This window comes from Microtus pennsylvanicus, chromosome 13 (genome assembly GCF_037038515.1).
Source record: "Microtus pennsylvanicus isolate mMicPen1 chromosome 13, mMicPen1.hap1, whole genome shotgun sequence".
NCBI classification, from domain to species: domain Eukaryota; kingdom Metazoa; phylum Chordata; class Mammalia; order Rodentia; family Cricetidae; genus Microtus; species Microtus pennsylvanicus.
The window spans coordinates 72325040-72346250 of record NC_134591.1 but is presented as its reverse complement, the minus strand read 5'-3'; the positions used below and the strand labels follow the sequence as shown (position 1 = coordinate 72346250).

Below are 21211 nucleotides of genomic sequence, written 5' to 3'. Positions count from 1 at the left end.
ATCACTGCCCAGTGAGAAAGAACTGTTAGGCAAACTTTTTTTTTCTTTCTTTTTTTTTTTTTTTTGGTTTTTCGAGACAGGGTTTCTCTGTAGCTTTGGAGCCTGTCCTGGCACTAGCTCTTGTAGACAAGGCTGGCCTCGAACTCACAGAGATCCGCCTGCCTCTGCCTCCTGAGTGCTGGGATTAAAGGCCTGTGCCACCACCGCCCGGTAGGCAAACTTTTAAGGTACAACTTGAGAGAGTTAGTACCCACCCTTGGATATGTTTTACTTCCTACAATTTTTCTTTAAGAAGCCCACCCTCAGGCCCTCGAATGAGTCCCACCTTTCTCTCTGTCTCTCTTTCTCCTAAATGCTGTGGGAACTCCTTCAACCAATAGCCTTTAAGATACCAGCCCTCTTTGGGCATGGTCTCACATACTATAAATGCAGACAAAAGTGTGCATGGCTCTCTTGGCTGCTGGATTCAGTTCCAGTTCCCAGTGCTTTGAGAAGACTGTGGATTGCTACATTCTGTGAGTTTATCCCCAGATAAATAAACTTTTGTTATACTCCATTCTGGGTGATTGTGGAACTCTTCTGTATGCCAACAAATTAGCACCACCATCTGGGGCATGGATGCACATAAGACCTAAAAAATAGCTTAAAGGGGCTGGAGAGATGGCTCAGAGGTTAAGAGCATTGCCTGCTCTTCCAAAGGTCCTGAGTTCAATTCCCAGCAACCACATGGTAGCTCACAACCATCTGTAATGGGGTCTGGTGCCCTCTTCTGGCCTGCAGGCACACACACAGACAGAATATTGTATACATAATAAATAAATATTTTTAAAAAATAGCTTTAAAAAAAAAGAGGGCCTCTAGACCCACAAAAATGGGAGCATTTAGGTTGTTTCCATGTTCTGGCTATGACAAACAATACTGCTGTGAACATAGTTGAGCACATGTCCTTGTGGCACGATTGAGCATCCTTTGTATATATACCCAAAAGTGGTATTACTGGGTCTTGAGGAAGGTTGTTTCTTTCTTTTTTGTTTTTTTTTTTTTTGGGTTTTTTTTTTTTTGGTTTTTCGAGACAGGGTTTCTCTGTGGTTTTGGAGCCTGTCTTGGAACTAGCTCTTGTAGACCAGGCTGGTCTCGAACTCACAGAGATCCGCCTGCCTCTGCCTCCCGAGTGCTGGGATTAAAGTCATGCGCCACTACCGCCCGGCGGAAGGTTGTTTCCTAAATTTCTGAGAAATCGACACACTGGCATCCAAAGGGATTACTGTTAATGAATAAAGAAACTGGATAGGGCAGAATTTAGGGACTTGGCCTGTTGATAGGCCAGAAGTTAGGTAGGCAGGGAAAACTAAACTGAATTATTTTCGAGTCTTCATACTCTTTGCTTATATTTTTTTTTGGTTTTTCGAGACAGGGTTTCTCTGTGGTTTTGGAGTCTGTCCTGGAACTAGCTCTTGTAAACCAGGTTGGTCTCGAACTCACAGAGATCTGCCTGCCTCTGCCTCCCAAGAGCTGGGATTAAAGGCGTGCGCCACCACCGCCCGGCTCTGCATGGCTTCTTTAAGGGAAGGCTTCCTGGTTTGTGCTGGCAGCATGGACTTTGGCTCTTTGGGGAGGTCCTGCACTTAAGTGGGGTTTGTAAGAAGCATGCTACTAGTTGCTTAATGGCAACATAGACCCACTGCATCCCTGGAGCTGGAGAAGTGAGCACGGCTTGCAGAGGTGGTGAACATGCCTCTGCCATGTTGGATAGGGTGGAACAAACAGGCAGGGCTGCAGAGTTAGTCCTAGCCATGCCCGCTTAGCATTTAAAAAAAAAGGCTCTCTTGGTCATAAAATGATTAGAGATACACAATAAGACAGATTTAGACAAAAAGACCTCTAAACAAGACATGGTGTGTTAAAGAATGTATGTAGACTTAGGAGAGAGAGGAAAAGGGGTATAGACAGTTATAAAAAGAAGTAAATACTTTTAAAGAGACAGTAAAAATGATATAAAAGAGTTCATACAGTCATAGATTAAAGGAGTAAAGAAAGATACGCCATATAAAGATGGAATGTGCATAGAGTCCCCCAAAAGGTCTCCATGAACCCTAAAAATACTTTGCCCAACAAACAGCAGAAAGCAGTTTGGAGAAAACAATGTGCAAATTCCCAAAATAATTTTTTATCAATGTTGATTTTCATTTAAAGGGGGTTGATTAATGGTCACAGTCAGTTTCTAAAAAAACCAATAAGAGGGGCTGGAGAGATGGCTCAGCGGTTAAGAGCATTGCCTGCTCTTCCAAAGGTCCTGAGTTCAATTCCCAGCAACCACATGGTGGCTCACAACCATCTGTAATGAGGTCTGTGCCCTCTTCTGGCCTGTAGGCATAACGCAGAAAGAATATTGTATATATAACAAATAAATAAATATTTAAAAAACCCAATAAGGTGAATATGATATAGAGATGAATACTTGGCCTTGAAATGGATCTTCATTATTGATACATATTTAAGGTTGATTTTGTTATACTATGAATATGCATTTTTGCTCTTATTTAAAGTATTGTGTTTATGCAGCTTATTTAAAAAGGTAATAGGTAAAAAGATTAATAGGTTGTCATTTATAATACTGAAACTTGTAGTCATATTAGTTAGGTTTTCTAGATGTAAAGAGATATATTTCAGATGGATATTCTGCAAACACTTCAGAGAACTGTAGAAAATAGTATTTAAATAACTTAGGGTTCTGTTGATGTAAGACGCGATTGCTCCTGGCAGCACCTATCTATTCCTGAGAGAATGTTGGGCACCAAAGAAACATCACTTGGAGCTTGTTTTTTTCTTGACAAAACTGGCCTTTGGGCAAAGAACTGCCCCTGCCTCAACCAATGACAAAATGCACAGTGTCCAGATAGGACAAGCAGGATACAGGCAAAAAGATTGCCAAACCTTGCCAAGACAGGGTAAGACGGTTTTGAAAATTTCCTGCTTCTGAAAAGGGTCTGTCAGTTACTCTAGGCCTTAGCCAAAGTTGGTTGCCCCAATGTTGCAAATGAGACTTTGGGTGATTGCCCAGGTAGTCAGTTGTCTCTGTCATTTCTTGCACCTTTTGTAAGTTGCTTGATGTACTTCCTGTTTACTCAAGTAATATTTCCCTTCTCAGGTCTTTGATGGGGCTGAAGACTAGATAGCCATAGTTACTTTCCTCTCATGACTTAGCCAAGCCATTTTTAATATAAGACTTAGACTCTTTAAGCTACGATAACTATTGAAACATTTAGCATATGTGTCTTGTTTGATGTTGTTCATGCTAGTTGTAATTCTAATTTTTATGTATGTTTTTGCCTCTTCTTTTCCCTGGACAATACTTGATATTTGTTCTTATTGTATATAGTTTTGTATTAGGCTTGGAATTTCCCTATTTAGACAAAAGGTGGAGGTGATGTGGGAACTCCTTCAGCCAATAGCATTCAAGATACCAGCCCACTTTGGGCATGAGCTCATTTACTATAAATTTAGACAAAAGTGTGCACAGCTGTCTTGGCTGCTGGATTCCGTTCCAGTTCCTAGTGCTCTCAGAGGACTATGGATTGCTATCCTTTCTGTGTGTTTATCCCCAGATAAATAAACCTTTGTTATACTCTATTCTGGCAATTGTGGAACTCTTTTTTTTTTTTGCCAACACCTAACCTGTTGTGATAGGAGCAATGGGGCTGCGTCCCTGGCACCCAGCCGCCCGCTAACCCATTTCTAATATTCTGTGTAGCCCACGAGGTGGCTTACCAGGGAAAATCTTAACCTGAGGCTGTGTTGGGTGGGAGAATCATGGAGACTCCCTGACTCAGCTTCTTTCTCCCAGCATTCTGTTCTGTTTACTCCACCTACCTAATTTTCTGTCCTATTAAAGAGCCAAGCAGTTACTTTATTAATTAACCAATGACCTTCCTCCATCACTAACCCTTGTCCTTAAGCCTTTATCAAAATATCTTTTTTTGAGCCAGATGGTGGTGGCACAGGCCTTTAATCCCAGCACTCAGAAGGCAGATCTCTGTGAGTTCAAGGCCAGCCTGGTCTACAAAGCAAGTTCTACACAGAGAAACCTATCTAAAAAAAACAAAACAAAACAAAAAACAAATCTGAATGGCCAATACCTAGGCATTACAGTAAAAGGTGGGGCTGGCAGGCAGAGAGAATAAATAGGAGGAGGAATCTGGGCTGGGGAGGAAGAGTGAAGGGAATAAGGGAGAAGGAGAAGGAGACAACCAGCGCTGGCCAGCCAGCTGGGCTGCTAATGCCATCCATCCAGACATGAAAGAAGTGCAAAAAGTAAGACATATAAAATTAAAGGTAAAAAGCCCCAAGACAAAACATAGATGAAAAGAAACAGATTAAATTAAGTTATAAGAGCTAATGGGATGGGGCTGGAGAGATGGCTCAGTGGTTAAGAGCATTGCCTGCTCTTCCAAAGGTCCTGAGTTCAATTCCCAGCAACCACATGGTGGCTCAGAACCATCTGTGATGGGGTCTGGTGCCCTCTTCTGGCCTGCAGGCATACACACAGACAGAATATTGTATACATAACAAATAAATAAATACATATTTTTTTAAAAAAAAGAGCTAATGGGATAAGTATAAGATATGGGTGAGCATTCATAGCTAATATTAAGTATCCATATTTTTATTTATGAGCCGGTTGGTGGCCCGAAAGAAAGCCTGATACACTGGGATTAAAGGTATGTGCCACCACTGCCGATTTTTGGTGACCGTCCTAGTGTTCTCTTGCTGTGAAAAGACACAGTGGCCACAGCAACTCTTTTAAAAAGAGAGCATTTAATCGGGGCTTGCCTATGATTTCAGAGGCTTAGTCCATTTTGGTCATGGCGGAGAGCTTGGTGGCATGCAGGCAGACATGGTGCTGGAGAAGCGGTTATACATTTTGTCTGCAGGCAGCAGGAAGAGAGAGCCAGTTACACTGGTGTGTGCTTTTGAAACCTCAAAACCCACCCCCAGTGCCTCTCTTCCTCCAACAAGGCCACACCTCCTAGTCCCTCTCAAGTAGTGCCACTCCCTAATGACCTAGCATTCAAACATGTGAGCCTGTGGGGGCCACCCTCATTCAAACCACCCCAGCGATGAAGAAGTTATAAATCAAGGCATTTTTAAACCATTGGTGGAGACATCAGACAGGTGGGTGACAGCAAATCTGGGAAGTGTCAGGTGTTGGCCCCAGATGCTATCTGAAGACAGTCTCAGCTTTTTCACTGGTGGAAGCTAGAGGTACAGTCCAAAAAGATTTACCTAATAGTCACAAGGATATTAGGTCACACACAGAGGTGGGCAATGAATGGCTATTTAGAAGGCTAAGATAGTCCCAAACCAATTTGGCTCCCAACCTGAAATAAACCAGTTTTTCACACTCTTATCAACCTCGTCTAATGTTTCATACAGGTGTGGCTTCCCCCTCTCACTCCCCAATAGGGTAAGAATGTCCCTAAGGCTGATATATTTGCATACTTAGTCCCCTGTTGATAAATTGGAAGGATTAAGAGGGGTGTCCTTGTTGGAGGTGGATAATAGGAAGGGGCTTTGAGGGTCCCCCCAGCTCCATGCTTCCCACCATGATGATAATGGACTAAATCTCTGAAACTGTAAGAGAGCCCCCAATTAAATGCTTTTTTTTTATCAGAGTTTCCTCTGTCACGGTGTCTCTTCACAGCAATAGAGCAGTGACAAAAATACTCAGGAACTTGCAGTTCACAAGTTTGATTTTGACTCTTGTTGAGCTAAGCCACTGGGGCCTTGAACACAAAGTAGATTACAAAAAGTTCAGAGGGTGGTGGAGCAAGATTTCTCCAGAAGCCTCTGAGAACCTTCTTGGGTTAGCAGTGAGGAGGACATTCGGCTGGGAACAAGCACGTACGAGGGCTGGAGGAGGGAGAGGCTGCAGAGAAGGCACAGTTTAGCCTATCAGCCGGCCTGACCCAGGGTGTAGGAGTTTGGACCCCAACCAGATTCCGGATTAGGTCCTAGTCGGCTTCGCTGGCTTTTCAGGGCTCGCAGCATCAGGGTTCTGACCCAAGGTGACCGGCAGAGGGCACTCGACGAGGAGCAACCGAGGGCTGGGAAGCGCTGCTCTAGACAGAGCTGGTCATAGAGTCGCGTCAGTTCCGGCCCCGAGGGGGCGGGGAAGAAGCCGGAAGTTGGGTGAGCTCCGGTAGTCGCAATGGAGGAGAGCGAGTACGAGTCTGTTCTCTGTGTCAAGCCGGAGGTCCACGTCTACCGCATCCCGCCGCGGGCCACCAACCGTGGCTACAGGTGACCGTTCTGGCTTAACCTTTCCCCTGCCACCCTGGCATGCACTGCGGGGGTCAAGGACGGGCTGTCGCATTTAGGGAAGGAAGGGACGGAGCCCAGTGGCTGCTTCCTGTTGGGGCCAGACCCAGGAGGGGTAGCTGGCCATGAGCTGTCAGCCAGCTCTTGGGGACCCGAGTGGGCAGCGGGGTCCACGGATCTTGTCACAGCCCTAACCGACAGCCTTGAAAGGATCCACGGAAATGCCCAGCGGGAGGTAACCCGATTCCATCCGAGGGACCCGTCCCTGTCTCCGGCTTTCTTGGTCCCTGTTTCACTCCCAGATCACAACAAGCTGCAGCTGGGAGGACCCAACTGCCTTTGTCTTGAGTAAGCGTCACCTGAGGCAAATCAACACAAGTGCCTGTGAACATATGGCGCGTCTCGAAGGGAATCCAGGACTCCACTCTAGGAGGGGGAGACCCAGAGTTGTACAGACATTGTTATTGTTACATACCTCCCGTACTCTTGGCATTACCTATCCAAACAAGATGTAAGATACTTAAAAAAAAAAGTCATTGCTGATATAAATGGCGTGCCCTGTGATGGGTGGGGTCTTGCTACTTAGGAAGGATGGCTTTTTTTCCCTTCCTAGACAGGGTTTCTCTGAATAGCCCAGTCTGTCCTGGAACTCTCTGTAGATGAGGCTGGCCTCGAACTCACAGAGAGCGCTTGCGGCTGCCTCTCAAGTGCTGGGATTAAAGGCGTGTGCCACCACTACCCGACAAGGGTGGCTCTCGAAGGGACCGTGTATCTAATTTATTTGGAAATAGAAAGTAGCCTCTACCACAAGTGTGTTGGAGTGCCTTCGACTTATCTGTCCTTTGCACTTGGGTAACACAGGCACACAGCACACTTTCTGATCGGGTATCTCACTGAACACTTACTGTTTCCGTTAGATGGCTTTAAAGTGGTATGGAAATAACAGGAACAGAGGTCAGCAAGCAACAGCTGTCTGTGCTTTCTTCGTGTGTTGGCGTGATGTGTGCGCGCCAATGTGCACGCGTGCAGAAGCCACAGGAGGACCAGCCAGCGTCTTGCTTTCTCTGTTTTTCCCTTGAGATGGGCTCTCTCTGAAGCTAGCGTTTGCTGTTTCATCTAGACGAGCTGCTCAACAAGCCCCAGCCATCCTCATGTCTCTGCCCTGCCCCCACTCAGAGGAAGGCTTCCAGGCTTTTAGGTTCTGGAGATCCAATCTCAGCTCCTCAAGTTTGCTCAGCACACGCTTTTCCTCACTGAACCATCTCCCCAGCCTTCTCCGTTCCCTTTCTATTATTAAACTGGAGACTTGCCCCCAAAGCAGTGGTGGCTTCACTCAGTAAGTGAGGGTTAACTCCTCTTGAAGGCAGAGGGCAGGGTCACCAAGTATCCGGCCAGGCTGGTTTGATAGAGAAGAAACTGCCCGCCTTGCACCTAACCTTTAGTGCTCTTCTTAGCAGGATCTAAAACCCGCTGCGCCAGTAAGAGGAACAGAAACTGAGCCTGCTGTGCTGTTAGCTGCGGATCTGCATTTGGGTAGCCCTGCCGCAGCTGCCATTGAGAGTTCTAGAGAGATGATATTTGCTTAGGAACTTAACAGAAAAGCCTTCTGGAAATACCCGTGGTGCTTGCTGTTTAGGGGCTTTTCTGTGCTTCTGCAACTAAAATGTTAACACTATTACTTTTTTTTTTTCTCCCCAAGACAGGGTTTCCCTGTGTAGCCCTGGCTGTCCTGGAGCTCATCCTATAGACTAGGCAGGCCTCATGAGTGCTGGGATTAAAAGTGTGCACCACCACCTCCTGGCTATGCTACTGCTTTTTTTTGCGTGTGTGGTTTTTTGTTTTTTTTTTTTTTTTTTTTTTTTTGAGACAGCCCAGGCTGTCCTGGCATCCGCTCTATAGACCAGGCTGGCCTTGAACTTACAGAGATCCGCCTGCCTCTGCCTCTCACGTAGGGCAATGATGAGGGTCCTTGTTCCCTTGTGTTTCTTCCTGCCTGGAATACATTTGAGAATATGCTCCCTAACTACCCGATTTCTCCCCTGTATACACACCCATGCACTTTTAAGCTCTTTCTACCAGAGATTGTGCCCCTCTATACTTCTTCCAACATTGTCTCCGGGTCCCGGCTGGTCAGCTTGGCATCACTGTGTCTTCCCAGAAACAATAGGCCCCTAGCTGCTTCCTCCGTGGAAAGGAAGCTGGGAAGGAAATTCCATTTGGGAAAAGGTCTGTGGTCAATGGAGTGGGCCAGCAAGCTACAGTGGCCTGTGGTTTTGAATGCCCACAAGCTAAAAATATTTTTTTTTTTTTTGCTTTTTCGAGACAGGGTTTCTCTGGCTTTGGAGCCTGTCCTGGAACTAGCTCTGTAGACCAGGCTGGTCTCGAACTCACAGAGATCCACCTGCCTCTGCCTCCCAAGTGCTGGGATTAAAGGCGTGCGCCACCATCGCCCGGCTAAAAATATTTTTTACAACTTCAAATGATTGGAGATTTTGAAGACTCATGATGTAAAAAATGAGTTCCAGATTTCAGTGTTTGTGTAGTTACTGAGATGCAGCCATATTCAAAAGATACTTGCTAAAAATAGCTTTTAATATAGCTGTTATAGTATCTATCTATCTATCTATCTATCTATCTATGGTTTTTTGAGACAGGGTTTCTCTGTAGCTTTGGAGCCTGTCCTGGCCCTTGTTCCTTAGACCAGGCAGGCCTTGAACTCACAGAGGTCCACCTGTGTCTGTCTCCCAAGTGCTGGGATTAAAGGTGTGGGTCACTGTTGGGGACTGCGGACCACCAGACCCTGAATTTCCTGTAAACAACTTGTTTTCCTCTGCTCTGAGCAGCCTGCAGCTGCTCTGAGCACGAGACCCTGATGATAGGGGAGTGCGTTCTGATGAGTCTGGAGCTGAAAGATCCCGAGAGCTGGCGTGTGGCCAGAGCCCTATATAAGCTGCTTCTGAGCACAATAAAGTGGGCATTTTTGTTGCAAGGATGTCCCCGTCGCCCTGTTTGTCTCTGTTTGTGTGTGTGTGTGTTTTTAAATTTTCAGCCTAGTTCCCATAGTGCGTAGCAAGTAGAGCGCAGCCTGGAACCAGTGTAGTTTTACAGGCCACCACCTCTGTTTTATTTTTATTTTTAAATTTACTTTTTGTATGTGTATGGGTATTTTGTCTGCATGTATGTCTGAATGCCACACGTGTGCCTGAGAGGCCAGAAGGGATCCCTTAGGATTCAAGTTACAGACCCTTTGAGCTGCCATGTGGGTGCTGGGAATTCAACTTGGGTCCTCAAATAGAGTAACCAGTGCTCTTACCCACTGAACCATCTTTCGAGCCCTTGTAATAAAAATTTTTAAGTTTATCTGCTTATGTATTGTGTGTATGTGTGTGGGTACATGCCTGTCACAGCATGTATGTGGAGGTCAGACAACATGGAGGAATTAGTTCTCTTCATCTACCATGTGTGTCGCATGATAGCGCACACCTTTAATCCCAGCACTCAGGAAGCAGAGGCAGGTGGATCTCTGAGTTTAAGGCCAGCCTGGTCTACAAAGGGAACTCCAGGCTGGGCAGGGCTACACACTGAGACCCCCCATCTCAGAATACATTGTTTTATTATATTTATCCTTGTGTATCTGTCTGTGCACATGTGCTGCTTACCAGTGACAGTCGGACAATTTGTGGGAGTTGGCTCTCTCTTGCCATGGGGAGTGCCAGGGGTCAAAAGCAGGTTGTCAGGCTTGGCGGTGGTTGCCCTTACCTGCTGAGCCGTCTCGGCAGCCCTGTATGTGACACAGTATCAGCTTGTACTCCCATTGCTCAGCTGTTTGCCACTGCATCATCAGAATGGTCCAGTTGCCCAGCTGAAGTGTGTGACCTTCGGAGACATTAGTTACTATCCTTGCTTTTACAGAAAATGTTTGCCAGCCGTGTTCTTGAACAAGGCAACCCTACCCATCCTCTTCTCCAGCACTGGAGGAATGGAGCAGGAGGCTCAGTGCTTTTCTTGTCCTCACAGGGCCTCAGAATGGCAGCTAGACCAGCCATCGTGGAGTGGCCGGCTACGGATCACTGCAAAAGGGAAGGTGGCCTACATCAAGCTGGAAGACAGGACTTCAGGTAAAGGCACAGGACAGATGGAAGAGAGAGATTGCCCTGGCCAAGGCTGCTCAAGGCCATGACAGAACCATTGCTGCAAGATAAAGGCCTTTAGGTGCATCTAAATGCTGAAGTGGGTGGACTAAGTTGACAAGCTGCAGGCTCCAGGGCCATCAGTTTTTATCTAGGTCACTGTTGGTGACCTAGCTGCTTCTAAAGCACCAGGCATAGCCAACACTTGTGGTCATGCCTTTAATCCAGGACATGGGGAGATCTTTTCTCAAGCAACAAAACAATGGTGTGTTTGATCAGACACTGAGGGCACCGATAAGAGTACCTTTGAGCTTGGAGCAACATAGAGGCTCTTGGGTTTGTGGTCATCGCTGCCGCTGTGGAACCCAGAGTCCTCAAGGGGACACAACACAAGGGTGCCTTTTTTTCCTTTTGAGACAGTCTCATGTAGCCCAGGCTACTAAGGAACTCACTGTGTAGCCAAGGATAACCTTGAACTTCTGAGCCTCTATCTCCAAAGTATAGAGATTATAGGCATGCCCCACCATGCCTGCTTCATGCCCTGCTGGGAAACTGACCCAGGCTTGCTAATCAAGCCCTTACACTGAGCTCCATATCCAGCCTGGAGCGCAGTGTTAGACCTGCCATCCTTTGGCCTAGTCTCCGAGACTGAACTGAGTGTGTTTTAGACTGTTCTGTGGGGTCATAACTTCTCTGCTTTCTGCCGGGCTTGCTGGCTCCTCTAACAGTCCTTCTTGCGGTCAGGCCTTTCTGAGGTGTGTCACACTTGCACTGGGACCATACAAAGAGAAGAAGCTGCTGGGCTGGCTGATGGCAGCTCCACCCTGGAGTGACTGTGTGGGATGGAGACCCAGCACGGGTGGAACTTTTCATCTTCGTGAAAATCAAGGCCGGGCATTGTGCGCATGCCTTTAAGCCCATCCCAGAGGCAAAGGCAGGTGAATTTCTGTGAGTGTGAGGCCAGCCTGGTCTATGAGTTCTGGAACAGCCAGAGCTACATAGTGAGACACTATCTCAACACCCCCACCTCACAAAAATTCCACAAATGGATGTTTTAAAGCAGTCTGATTTTGAAATACTTGTCACTTAATTAAAAACTGTTGACACTATGAGCAGATGTGACCAGTAAGCCACTTGTCACTGCTTTTCTCTTCATTTCATGCTGGCACTGTCCCTTCAGCAGGAATAGATTTGATTGAATCCTAGAGCAGTGCCCACCTGTCTAGCTGTCCTGGTGTGATTCACATCAGGAAAGCCCCAGTGCACAGCAGCCCTAGGCTGGAGGGCTCCCCGACTCACCTCCCTCCCCCTGTACTTACAGGGGAGCTCTTTGCACAGGCCCCAGTGGACCAGTTTCCTGGCTCAGCTGTGGAGAGCGTGACTGACTCCAGCAGGTACTTTGTGGTCCGCATTGAAGATGGAAATGGTATGTGCGGGTCTGGGGGGTTCTTCTGAGCAAAATCCTTGCCTCTGGAAACATGAAATTGATGGCTGTCACTTCCCCTTCACTCTCCCCCACCCCAGGGCGACGTGCTTTTATTGGGATTGGCTTTGGGGACCGAGGGGACGCCTTTGACTTCAATGTGGCGTTACAAGACCATTTCAAGTGAGTACCTCTTGGGACACGTATTCTTGTCTCCTGCTTCTCTTCCCTTCTTTCCAGGACAGAAGCGTTCTTCCTGGTTGTACAAATCAGTGACTGCTTTGTTTGTCAGCAGCCTGGCAATCCTCCTCTAGGCTGCCTTCTCTGCTCTGATGGTCCCCAAGACGGTGTTCCACCTGGGTGAGCTGGCCTAGCCTTTTCAGTGTCCCAGCTCTTCCTCAGTAGCTCCTGAGCTGCCAGAGTCCCTGTGACTCTAAGGGTCTGCTCCTTTATAATGTCACAAGAGGGCCTAGCATTTCCAGGTGTAGATATCTTGCAGATGCTTTGGTGTCCTTTGTGAAAGGACAGGGCGTCCTCAGGCCTCTTCCTGATGGTAACTGGGTAGTGCCTGGGCATTTGTGTGGACAACCTTGTCCCAGATGGCTGCAAGTAGCATTGTGGAGGGTAGACAGCATTGTGGGTTGGGGACCAGCCTCGACAAAAATACACTCGTCAGGGTAGGGGCGTGGGGATTAGAAATATAAGCAAAGAGTATGAAGACTCGAAAATAATAAAACAGAAAAACAGAATAGTACTGGGAGGGAGTTCCAGTGAATACTGAAGTCTCTGGCCTTTAATTTTCCATACACTTTTATGCCCCAATACAAAAGGGGGAAGAAGGCAACAAAAGACATCTTTTTTTTTTTTGATTTTCGAGACAGGGTTTCTCCGTAGCTTTTTGGTTCCTGTCCTGGAACTAGCTCTTGTAGACCAGGCTGGCCTCGAACTCACAGAGATCCGCCTGCCTCTGCCTCCCGAGTGCTGGGATTAAAGGCGTGCACCACCCCCGCCCGGCTACAAAAGACTTCTTTAACATGATACAAAGGACAACTTGAACAGCTAATTGCTTTAACACTTTGAGACATCAAGTCATCAGCATTCTGTTGTTTAGGCAGTGAAGCAACACTAGACCAAATATCCTGAAGGCAACCATCCCCCAGGTCACCTCTTATTACAAAGGAAGTAGCAGAAGTATGCTTGCATATCCTGACCGGCTGTCAGGATGGAATGGTTCTACTTGTTTGAGCTACCTTAATGTCAAAAGACCCAAGTAACCACACCCTAAGTCTGGGTGAGTATCCCTGGTTGTTGTCAACAATTTCGAGCAACCTCCAAACTCTCTGACCTTCAGACAAGGTGGAAATAGGCTCACATTTTTGGGCCTCCACGATTGTGCTATCCTTTCCTTTTAGGTGTCTATACTGTCTGTGAATATAGGAGTGTTCAGGTGGAGCCAGAGGTACAAACTGCACCAGGGGCTGGAGGGAAAGTGCTGGCTCAGCTCATCCAGTTCTCAGCAGTGTTAAGACCTTAGAGTCTAAACCATTGTCTCAGCCTTTCTATGCTGCAGGTGCAACCCTTTAATGCAGTTCCTCATGCTGTGACCCCAATCTTCTGTTTTTATTGCTACTTCATAATTAAATTTGCCACTTTTATGAATAGTAATGCAAATATCTGAATGCGGCCCCTGCGAAAGGGTCATTTGACCCCCAGGTTGAGAACCACAGGTCTAAACCATGGAAGTGCTTAAGAGTTGCAGAGCTGGGGTCTGAACTACTTACTGGTCGGGAAGTCGGCCTCAGCAAGGTCCTCCTGGACCCAGGCATTGAGTGTGCATGTGGAGCGGCTGCCATTCCTGCCTCACCACTCTTCCTGATCCTCCCCAGGTGGGTGAAACAACAGAGTGAGTTTGCAAAGCAAGCCCAGAACCCAGATGAAGGCCCCAAACTGGACCTGGGCTTCAAGGAGGGCCAGACCATCAAGATCAACATCGCAGTGAGTCCCACCCTCACTTGACACTCTGGGCCGTGGTTTTGTGACTCTGAAACCACCCAGCCCAAAGCCTCCCCATCCCCCAACCCTTCATAGTTCAGTTCTATCCATGTAGCCACAGTGGATCCAGCATCTTGGCTTCATGCCAGGTTCACCCCAGGGTACCAGGCCTCTGCTGCTAGGCTCTTCAGGTTGAGCTGACCATGTTCAGATGTGACTACAGAGTGGCAGGAGAGACTGCTTCTAGAGCAGTCCTGGTGCTAGGGCTTCTGGGGAAAACAGATGGCCTATAATGCAGGAGCCCATGGAAGGCTTCTTGGAAAGTGACCTGTGGCGGGCATGTGGGGTCAGTACCAGTGTGCCCAGTGTTTCTGTCCTGGTTGGAGCGGGTCGGGAGCTTAGTGTGCTCATCTCAGCTGTATCTTGGCCTCATGCCTGAGTGAGGAAGGTTTGGGAACACCCTGGGCTCTCAGGCATCGAGGAGGATTCTGGGAGTCCTGGGCAGCTTCTGCTGGTGGTGGTGTCCTGGATCCTTGAGTCTTCTTCCTGTGTGGTTTTGCATCCAACCTCCCCGGCCAGGTCTTGTTGAATAGAAGCAAGTCAAGCAGGACTGGGTGCCCAGACACGGTTTCTCCCTGGCTGCTGGAGTGGAGGGGCGGTGGAGCTGGGAAGCATTTGGGGGAACCGAGGACAAAGGATTCTGTGTAGAAAAAGCCTGTGACTCTGAAATAACGCTTTCCTCTTTACTCACCGTTTCTTTCTCTTTCCTGCTTCATGCTGATGATGCTTTGGGACCTTGACGTTGGCCAGCTGGCCCTTGAGAGAAAATGCAAGTCCAATCCAGTGGGCTGGTGGCACTGTGATTCTTTCTCTTGCTTGGAAGAAACTAACATTTAATGAGCGTCAGCTGTGGGCCAGGTAGTGTTTCAGGCATTTCTCATATGACTTCAGGATCTCACTTTGGAACCGATGAAAATTGAGGCACAGAGATGGGGGTTAGGGTGGGCTTAGCCACGATAGGAACAGAAACAGCCGGCCCAACTGGATGCACGTGGAGGATGCTGGCCCTTCCACCTCTGCCGCTGCTGTGCTCACACGCAGACTGCTGTCTTCATCAGTGTGGCTTGTGCTGTTTTCCGGCTTATGCTTGGTGCTCGCTGCTCTGTTATGTTGTATAGAAGTGTCACATACAGAAAAGTTCCAGATTATAAGTGTAGAACAGAGTAACTTTCTCAAGACCAAACAAGGGCTGGGACAAAAGGCCTGTTGGTAAAGTGTTTGAGAACCTGAATTCAAGACCCAAGACCCACATTAAAACAGAAGCTGAATGTGGGTAACACATGCTTGTAGCCCAGTGCCAGGGAGACAGACAGGAGGGTTCCTGCTGCTCACTGGCCAGCCATCCTCCTCTAAGTGGTGAGCTCCAGGTCAAGGAGGTGGGTGATGTTTCTGAAAATGGCACTCAGGGTTGACCTGGCCCGCATACTCACCTGCATGCTTGGTCACATATATGAGCATGCGTGCGTGCGTGTACACACACACACACACACACACACACACACACACACTCTCTCTCTCTCTCACTCAAGAGCATGGGACTTCCCTAGGTCAACCTAGGTCAAGAAGTAGAAGTAGACTCCCTTTGGGAGTCCTTCTGCCCACTTCCAGTAGCTTCCTGCCCTGACTTCAAATACCTAGGACTGGGTCTGTGCTTCGCTTTTGTGCGTTGTATGGGAGACTCAATCCCTTTAATCTATGACCCCTCATTCCGTGTCATATTGTAAGAGTTACTCCTATGTTGCCTGTGGTTGTTTGTCCTCTGTGGTGGAACATGCCATTGTGCGTGTGTTCCTGGTTCATCTGTTTCCCTGAGGGTGGACACTGGGGGATGCCATCTGGTCAGCTCCAGGTGGAGCTTCTGTGAATATCCAAGCTCATGTTTTTGTTGCGCATACATCTAAGGAGGAGACCACAGAGTCCTGTGGATGCTTCGGCAGAGCGCTAAGGCTGGCTTCCCTTGCCTCACCGAGCATGCATGTTCTGGCTGCTCTGCCCTCATCAGTACTCTGCAGTCAATATCCGGGCTGTTTTCATGGGGCAGAGTGGTGTATGGCTGTAATTGGTGTGTCCTTTCCTTATGAGAAGTGAGGTCAGGTGCTGGGTTTAACACTGGCTGCTTTGGTGCTAGATGGAAAACTGGGATGACTTGGCTGTAGCTCATGCTGATGCTGTGTGGGACTGTTGTTTGCTGTGCAGATGTTGAGGACTGGAGGTCTCCATGGATTTTTTTCCAGTACACAGTGGTGGCATAATGACTGATTTGCATTCTGCTCTTCTCTTTAGAACATGAGAAAGAAGGAAGGAACAGCTGGGACCCCAAGAACCAGGCCTGCCAGCACAGGAGGACTGAGCCTGCTTCCCCCTCCTCCAGGGGGCAAGACCACCACCCTCATCCCTCCCCCTGGGGAGCAGTTGTCTGTGGGGGGCTCTCCAGTCCAGCCAGCGGTTGTTTCTGGTTCAGGTGAGTGCCGGGTTGACCATTGAGTCCATGCCTGGCAGCTTTGTCCCCAGAAGTGATCCCGTGGCTTCCCTTTCTTACACTTACTTTGTGCCTCGTGTGTGTGTGTATGTGTGTGTGTGTGTGTATGTATGTGGATGTGTATATGACTAGATGGTGGCACCAGGGTGTCTTGCATACCCTTTTGGTTCCTCTGTTCCCTGGCCCTTCAGGGCACCTGTCCTGTCCTGGTAGGCAGTGGCTGTGAAGTTATCGGTATGCCTGGGCCTCCGTGTGGTCTGCACTCAGGTGTCATGGGCAAGGTGAACCACAGGTGCACAGGCCAAATGTACCGAATCACTAGGGCCAGCAGCATTCCCTGTGGGGGGCTTTCCGGAGGAGCTTAAACTATGAAGGAAGGCCTCTGAGGCAGAGGTGCTGGCATTCTAGGTAGAAAGAAGAGCAGGCAGAGGTTGAGATTTTGAGAAGCATTGTCTGAGAGAGGTGGATACAGCTGTTAGTGTGGTACTTTGGCAGGAGACACCATGGGGACATGTGACGTGGGCTCGTTGGTGCACCACCAGGAGCTGGGAAGCTGAGAGGCTTCTCTCGGGGGCAGTGCTGGGGAGCCCTCTTCCTCCACCTCCCCACCAGGCAGGGATTGTCACCACCCTTTCCACAGCACTGTCCGCAAGTTTGTGTAGAGTCTGACATTGTCTCCCCTCTCTGGAGGTCGGGCTTCAACCTCAGCAGTGTGAGGTTGGTCAGGAGAGTGCCAGAGTTGAATCCAGCCTCTGCCTGGCATCAGGAAATCTTTCTGGCATTATGTTCAGAGTGTGCTCACAGGACGCTGGCTGTGGCATCGCCAGAGACAGGAGCAGCTTCTGAATGCTTAGAACATTCTGTGTATGTCTCAGCCATCCCTGGTCTCTGGGTGGATGTGGAGGATTAGGCCCTGGAGATACCATAGGACAAGTGTTCCTTAACTTGGGATGGCTGCAGTAACATTCTGATAAACAGGTAGAACATGCATTTAACATTTTCATAAGCCATAATAAAGCTGAAAAAAACAAATGCAGCATCGTGAAGTCAGGATCTTTTGTACAGCATGGAGTCCTAGCTCTCCGGCTTCCGGCCTAGTACTCACAGCCTGCAGTAAACACGTTTACACACAAGGTGGTGTCAGAGAGTCGCCAGCTGCCATCTGCTGATGCTGTCTGCTCTGGAACCACCATACAGAATTTAGACTAGCTCTTTGTTTTGAGCTCCTAATGGCCTACGTCTCTGTGCGTCTGTTTTCCCATCTGTAGAATGAGATACTGATGATGTTTATAGTGAAGACACTGGAGCTAAGCCTTGTGCTACACTCGGAGTAGTATGCTGACCACTGTGAACTCTCTCTGAGTGCCGGCCTGGGTTAATTCATTGTCATTTTAGTGATACTGTGTTCTGGGCCTGAGCTGAGCATGCCGGATCTAGGAGCTCATTCTGCCCTGTGAAATTGTCCTGTCAGCCGAATGAGAGATAAGAAAAGTGAAACTCAAATGACCTGCACAGTCACACAGCTAATCCCAGCCTGACCTCCTCCCCTAGGCACTGTGGTGAGGTTCAAATGAGGTAATGCATGCTTAGCACTCAGTGAACTGTGAGGTGTCCCTGATGGGGACCTTGGTTTTATCTGGTTTTCCAGTGCAGGGCAGTTGAGAAATGGCAGTGTGGCCGTTGGGCAGCATAGGAAAGGTGCCAGGAAGCCAGGAGTAGGCTTGCCCCCAGAAGAGGTGTGAGGGCAGCTTCTGTGTGGCCTCGACTGGAAGGCTCTCCCTGGTAGTGTGTGGCCTGTGGCTCTAGCCAGTTGATGCACACGGTACTGCAGGCTTTCTGGACAGGCTCTGGGGTTTCAGGAAGCATTCCCACTCCAGAAGTCAGAACAGGACACACGTGTGACTCATGTTCCCTGGCACCACTCCCTCCACCTTGTATGTGGCTCCTGTTTTCGCTCTAGGGGCTACCAAGGACCCATGAATAAGGTGGTGGAAATGTGGCTCTTTCTGGAGTCGTTTGTCCCCAGAACATGTCTCCCTGTGGGATACTGGTCCCCAGATTTAAAAATTTAGTAACTGAGACTACCAGAAAGATATCTGACTTCCCTATTTCTTTCTTCTCTCATTGGATTTGGGGACATCACTAGGTGGTGTCACAGAACCCTGGCCACAGTCTAAGCCTGCTGCCGCCACGACTGCTGATGTCTGGGGCGACTTCACCAAATCCACAGGGTAAGGAGGGGAGCTTTCCGGGCTGGGTGGGGCCAGAGCTATTTCCCTGGGTTTCTTGGAATTGCTGGTTCAACCTGCTGGGAGACTAGCTCTGGTTGGACATTTTCATGGTAGCCATGGGACAGAACCCCCCCTGCCTTGGGTGGCACACTGCCCTCTTTACCTCTGTAAAAGCTTTCCACTGTTCCCCACTGCCTGAGACCTCCTTTTGCAAACTTGTCTGATTCTCACCAATTGTTGCCTTGGGTCGGGAATCAAGACCCAGATTTTAGGCCTGGACTATCTTTACAGGACCTCTGAGGCAAGGCATCTCCTGAGCTTTAGGGCCTGCCCTTGGGTCAGTTTGGAAAGATGCCAGATTCCTATCCTCAGGGTATATGGGAGACTTTGGAGCTGTCAGAGCGGGTCTGTCTTCTGTAAAGGAATGGACAGCTCAGATCCACACACGGGCCAGATTGGATCCTTAAGCCACGTCTGCTGCCTGCTGCTCTAGGCCCTTTGGGGACTGCCTCCTCAGTGCTCCATCTGCCCAAAAATATGCCCCTGTGTCTGCTCTCCAACAGCTGGATATTGCCACCTCCTGTTTTCCCTTCACAGGCCGTCCTCCAGCCAGTCTCAGCCAGGCACCGGCTGGGTCCAGTTTTGATGCACAACTTTTTCTTCACAACTTCTGGGAAGAAGCTGCCTCATCAGGCCCACAGAAGGAGGCGAAGCGCTCCCTGGCTGGACCCTGGAGCATCACTCTCTTCTCTTTGCCTGGCTCTCTTGACAGCCTGAGCAACAAGAAACAGTAAATTGGCAGTAAAATGCCTCACTTGCTGGGGTGCAGGTGCTACACAGCCAGATGACAGGGGCAAACACTCCAGGGCCCCCAGCTCATCCTTCCTTACAAGAGAGACCCAGAACTGCCTTCTTCCATGAAGTGATCCTTATTAAACACAGCCCCTAAAGCACAGAATGGGTTGAGTTTGTGGCCTGGGTTCAGCTCTGCCCCTCAGGTTGGCAAGTGTCCCAGATTCACTGTTGGACAGGAGACTCCCTGCACTCTGTCCATTGTAGACATTGTCGGATGTTCCAGAGGATCTTCCTGATTGCTAGCACATCTTTGAGCTGCAGCTTGAGTGTGCTGTCCAGGGACACTGGAAGGATTAAGCAGCTTTTTGAAAATGTTATTACATTGCTCTGCTAATATGCTGACCAGCACTAATTTGCCCTTGCGAGGGACCCACCATGGCTCATGGCTGGGTCCTGTCACCCTCCTCCCTGCCTTGAGCCCCAGAGGTGGCTACGGGAGTCATCCTGTGTACCTGGTTTCCATGTCTTCAAGCAGTCGCCCCTCAGGTGGGGCGGGCTCTGGGAGCCTGCAGAGCAGTGCTCTGAGGAAGTTGGAGCATCACCCAACGGGCTGGCCTGCCTGTCTTCCGCCTCTGCTCTGAGCTCACAGGGTCATGGCATGACTGGTCCTTCCCTCGTGGCTTCTGGAGGGACATGTCTGTAGATAGCCTATCCTTTTCTCCCTTCAGAGACTGTGACAGAGGAGCTCTGTCAGCTGGAAGCCTGGGCCATCAGTAGTGGTTTTTAAGAAGCCATTATCTCCTCAGTGCCTCTCTGATGTTTCTTTATAGACTTAACCTTACCTTCAATTGAAAGGTTTCTTTTTTGAAGGGTCAAGACTATGAACTGAAAGAAGTTTTGACCTTGTGGGACCAGAGTTTTAAAGATGGGAAAGAAAAATAAAAATTTTGACTTCTGTAGTGTCTGTCAGATGGATGTGTTTTTGGCTGTGTGGCTGCTCAGCTCTCGGTGCCAGGGTATCATTTAATCCAGAGGAGAACCTGGTCCTCCTGCTCTAAGGGTAGCACATCTCTTAGCATGTCCAAGAGGAGTCTTTTCCCATCCTTGTGGCAGCTGGAGTCACTGGTGGAGACCAGTTGTGTCGTAGACCTTCAGTGGACAAAGCTGTGGATAACTTTGTCTCTGTAGACACACCACACAAGTCCAAGTGTGAAAGGGTACGTGTACACAGAGGCCAGGCAAGAAAAAAAAGTTAACAAATCGTGCACCCTGAAAACACAAGAAGACTGCATCACACCGGTGCCCATCTGAGTGAACACCCTCTGTGTGTGGTGGCTGAACGTCGGAATGTGTAGACTTACAGGGTTCCTTCAACTAGAAGTCTGCCAAGTGTGGTGATACCTACTTGTAGTTCAGTACTCAGGTGAATGTTGCGGTATTAAATAGTTCCACGCCCAGAATGGAGTATAATAAAGGTTTATTTATTAGGGGTAAACTCACAAAGTAGTGATCCACAAACAACGGTAGAAAGCCAGGCTTGCTGCATTCATCCTTCCCAGAGTAGGTAGGCTTCAAGGGCTGAATCCTTGCTGCAAGCAGCTTCTGCTGGCCCCAAGCACTCCTTGGTTTGTGACAGTACAATGCTAGTCTCTGCCTCTTTTTGCATGACATTCTGTGCCTCTGTGTCCACTAAATTACTGGATTTCGTGACCCTTAATGGTTCTGGAATGTCATCTTGAAATCCTTAACTAATCACAGCTGCAAACTAAGGCCCTGTTTCTAA

At 48.5% G+C, this 21211-nt stretch overlaps 1 protein-coding gene across 1 annotated transcript; it reads left to right on the top strand.

Moving 5' to 3' along the window:
- Positions 1-6164: 6164 nt before the first annotated feature.
- Necap2 (NECAP endocytosis associated 2) lies at positions 6165-20387 on the top strand. The gene is made up of 8 exons (XM_075945321.1): positions 6165-6300; positions 10336-10436; positions 11770-11874; positions 11973-12054; positions 13758-13866; positions 16207-16384; positions 18549-18633; positions 19231-20387. Exons 1-8 carry the CDS (start codon positions 6209-6211, stop codon positions 19277-19279), a joined length of 801 nt encoding a protein of 266 aa, XP_075801436.1. The 5' UTR covers positions 6165-6208; the 3' UTR covers positions 19280-20387.
- Positions 20388-21211: the final 824 nt, after the last annotated feature.

What these genes read in the sequence shown, in the direction of transcription:
- Necap2 (XM_075945321.1), top strand. Translation starts at nt 6,209, where the DNA reads ATGGAGGAGAGCGAGTACGAGTCTGTTCTCTGTGTCAAGCCGGAGGTC. An exon ending in GCCACCAACCGTGGCTACAG is followed by an intron (nt 6,301 to 10,335) that starts GTGACCGTTCTG and finishes TTGTCCTCACAG; the next exon opens with GGCCTCAGAATGGCAGCTAG. An exon ending in AGCGGTTGTTTCTGGTTCAG is followed by an intron (nt 16,385 to 18,548) that starts GTGAGTGCCGGG and finishes GGACATCACTAG; the next exon opens with GTGGTGTCACAGAACCCTGG.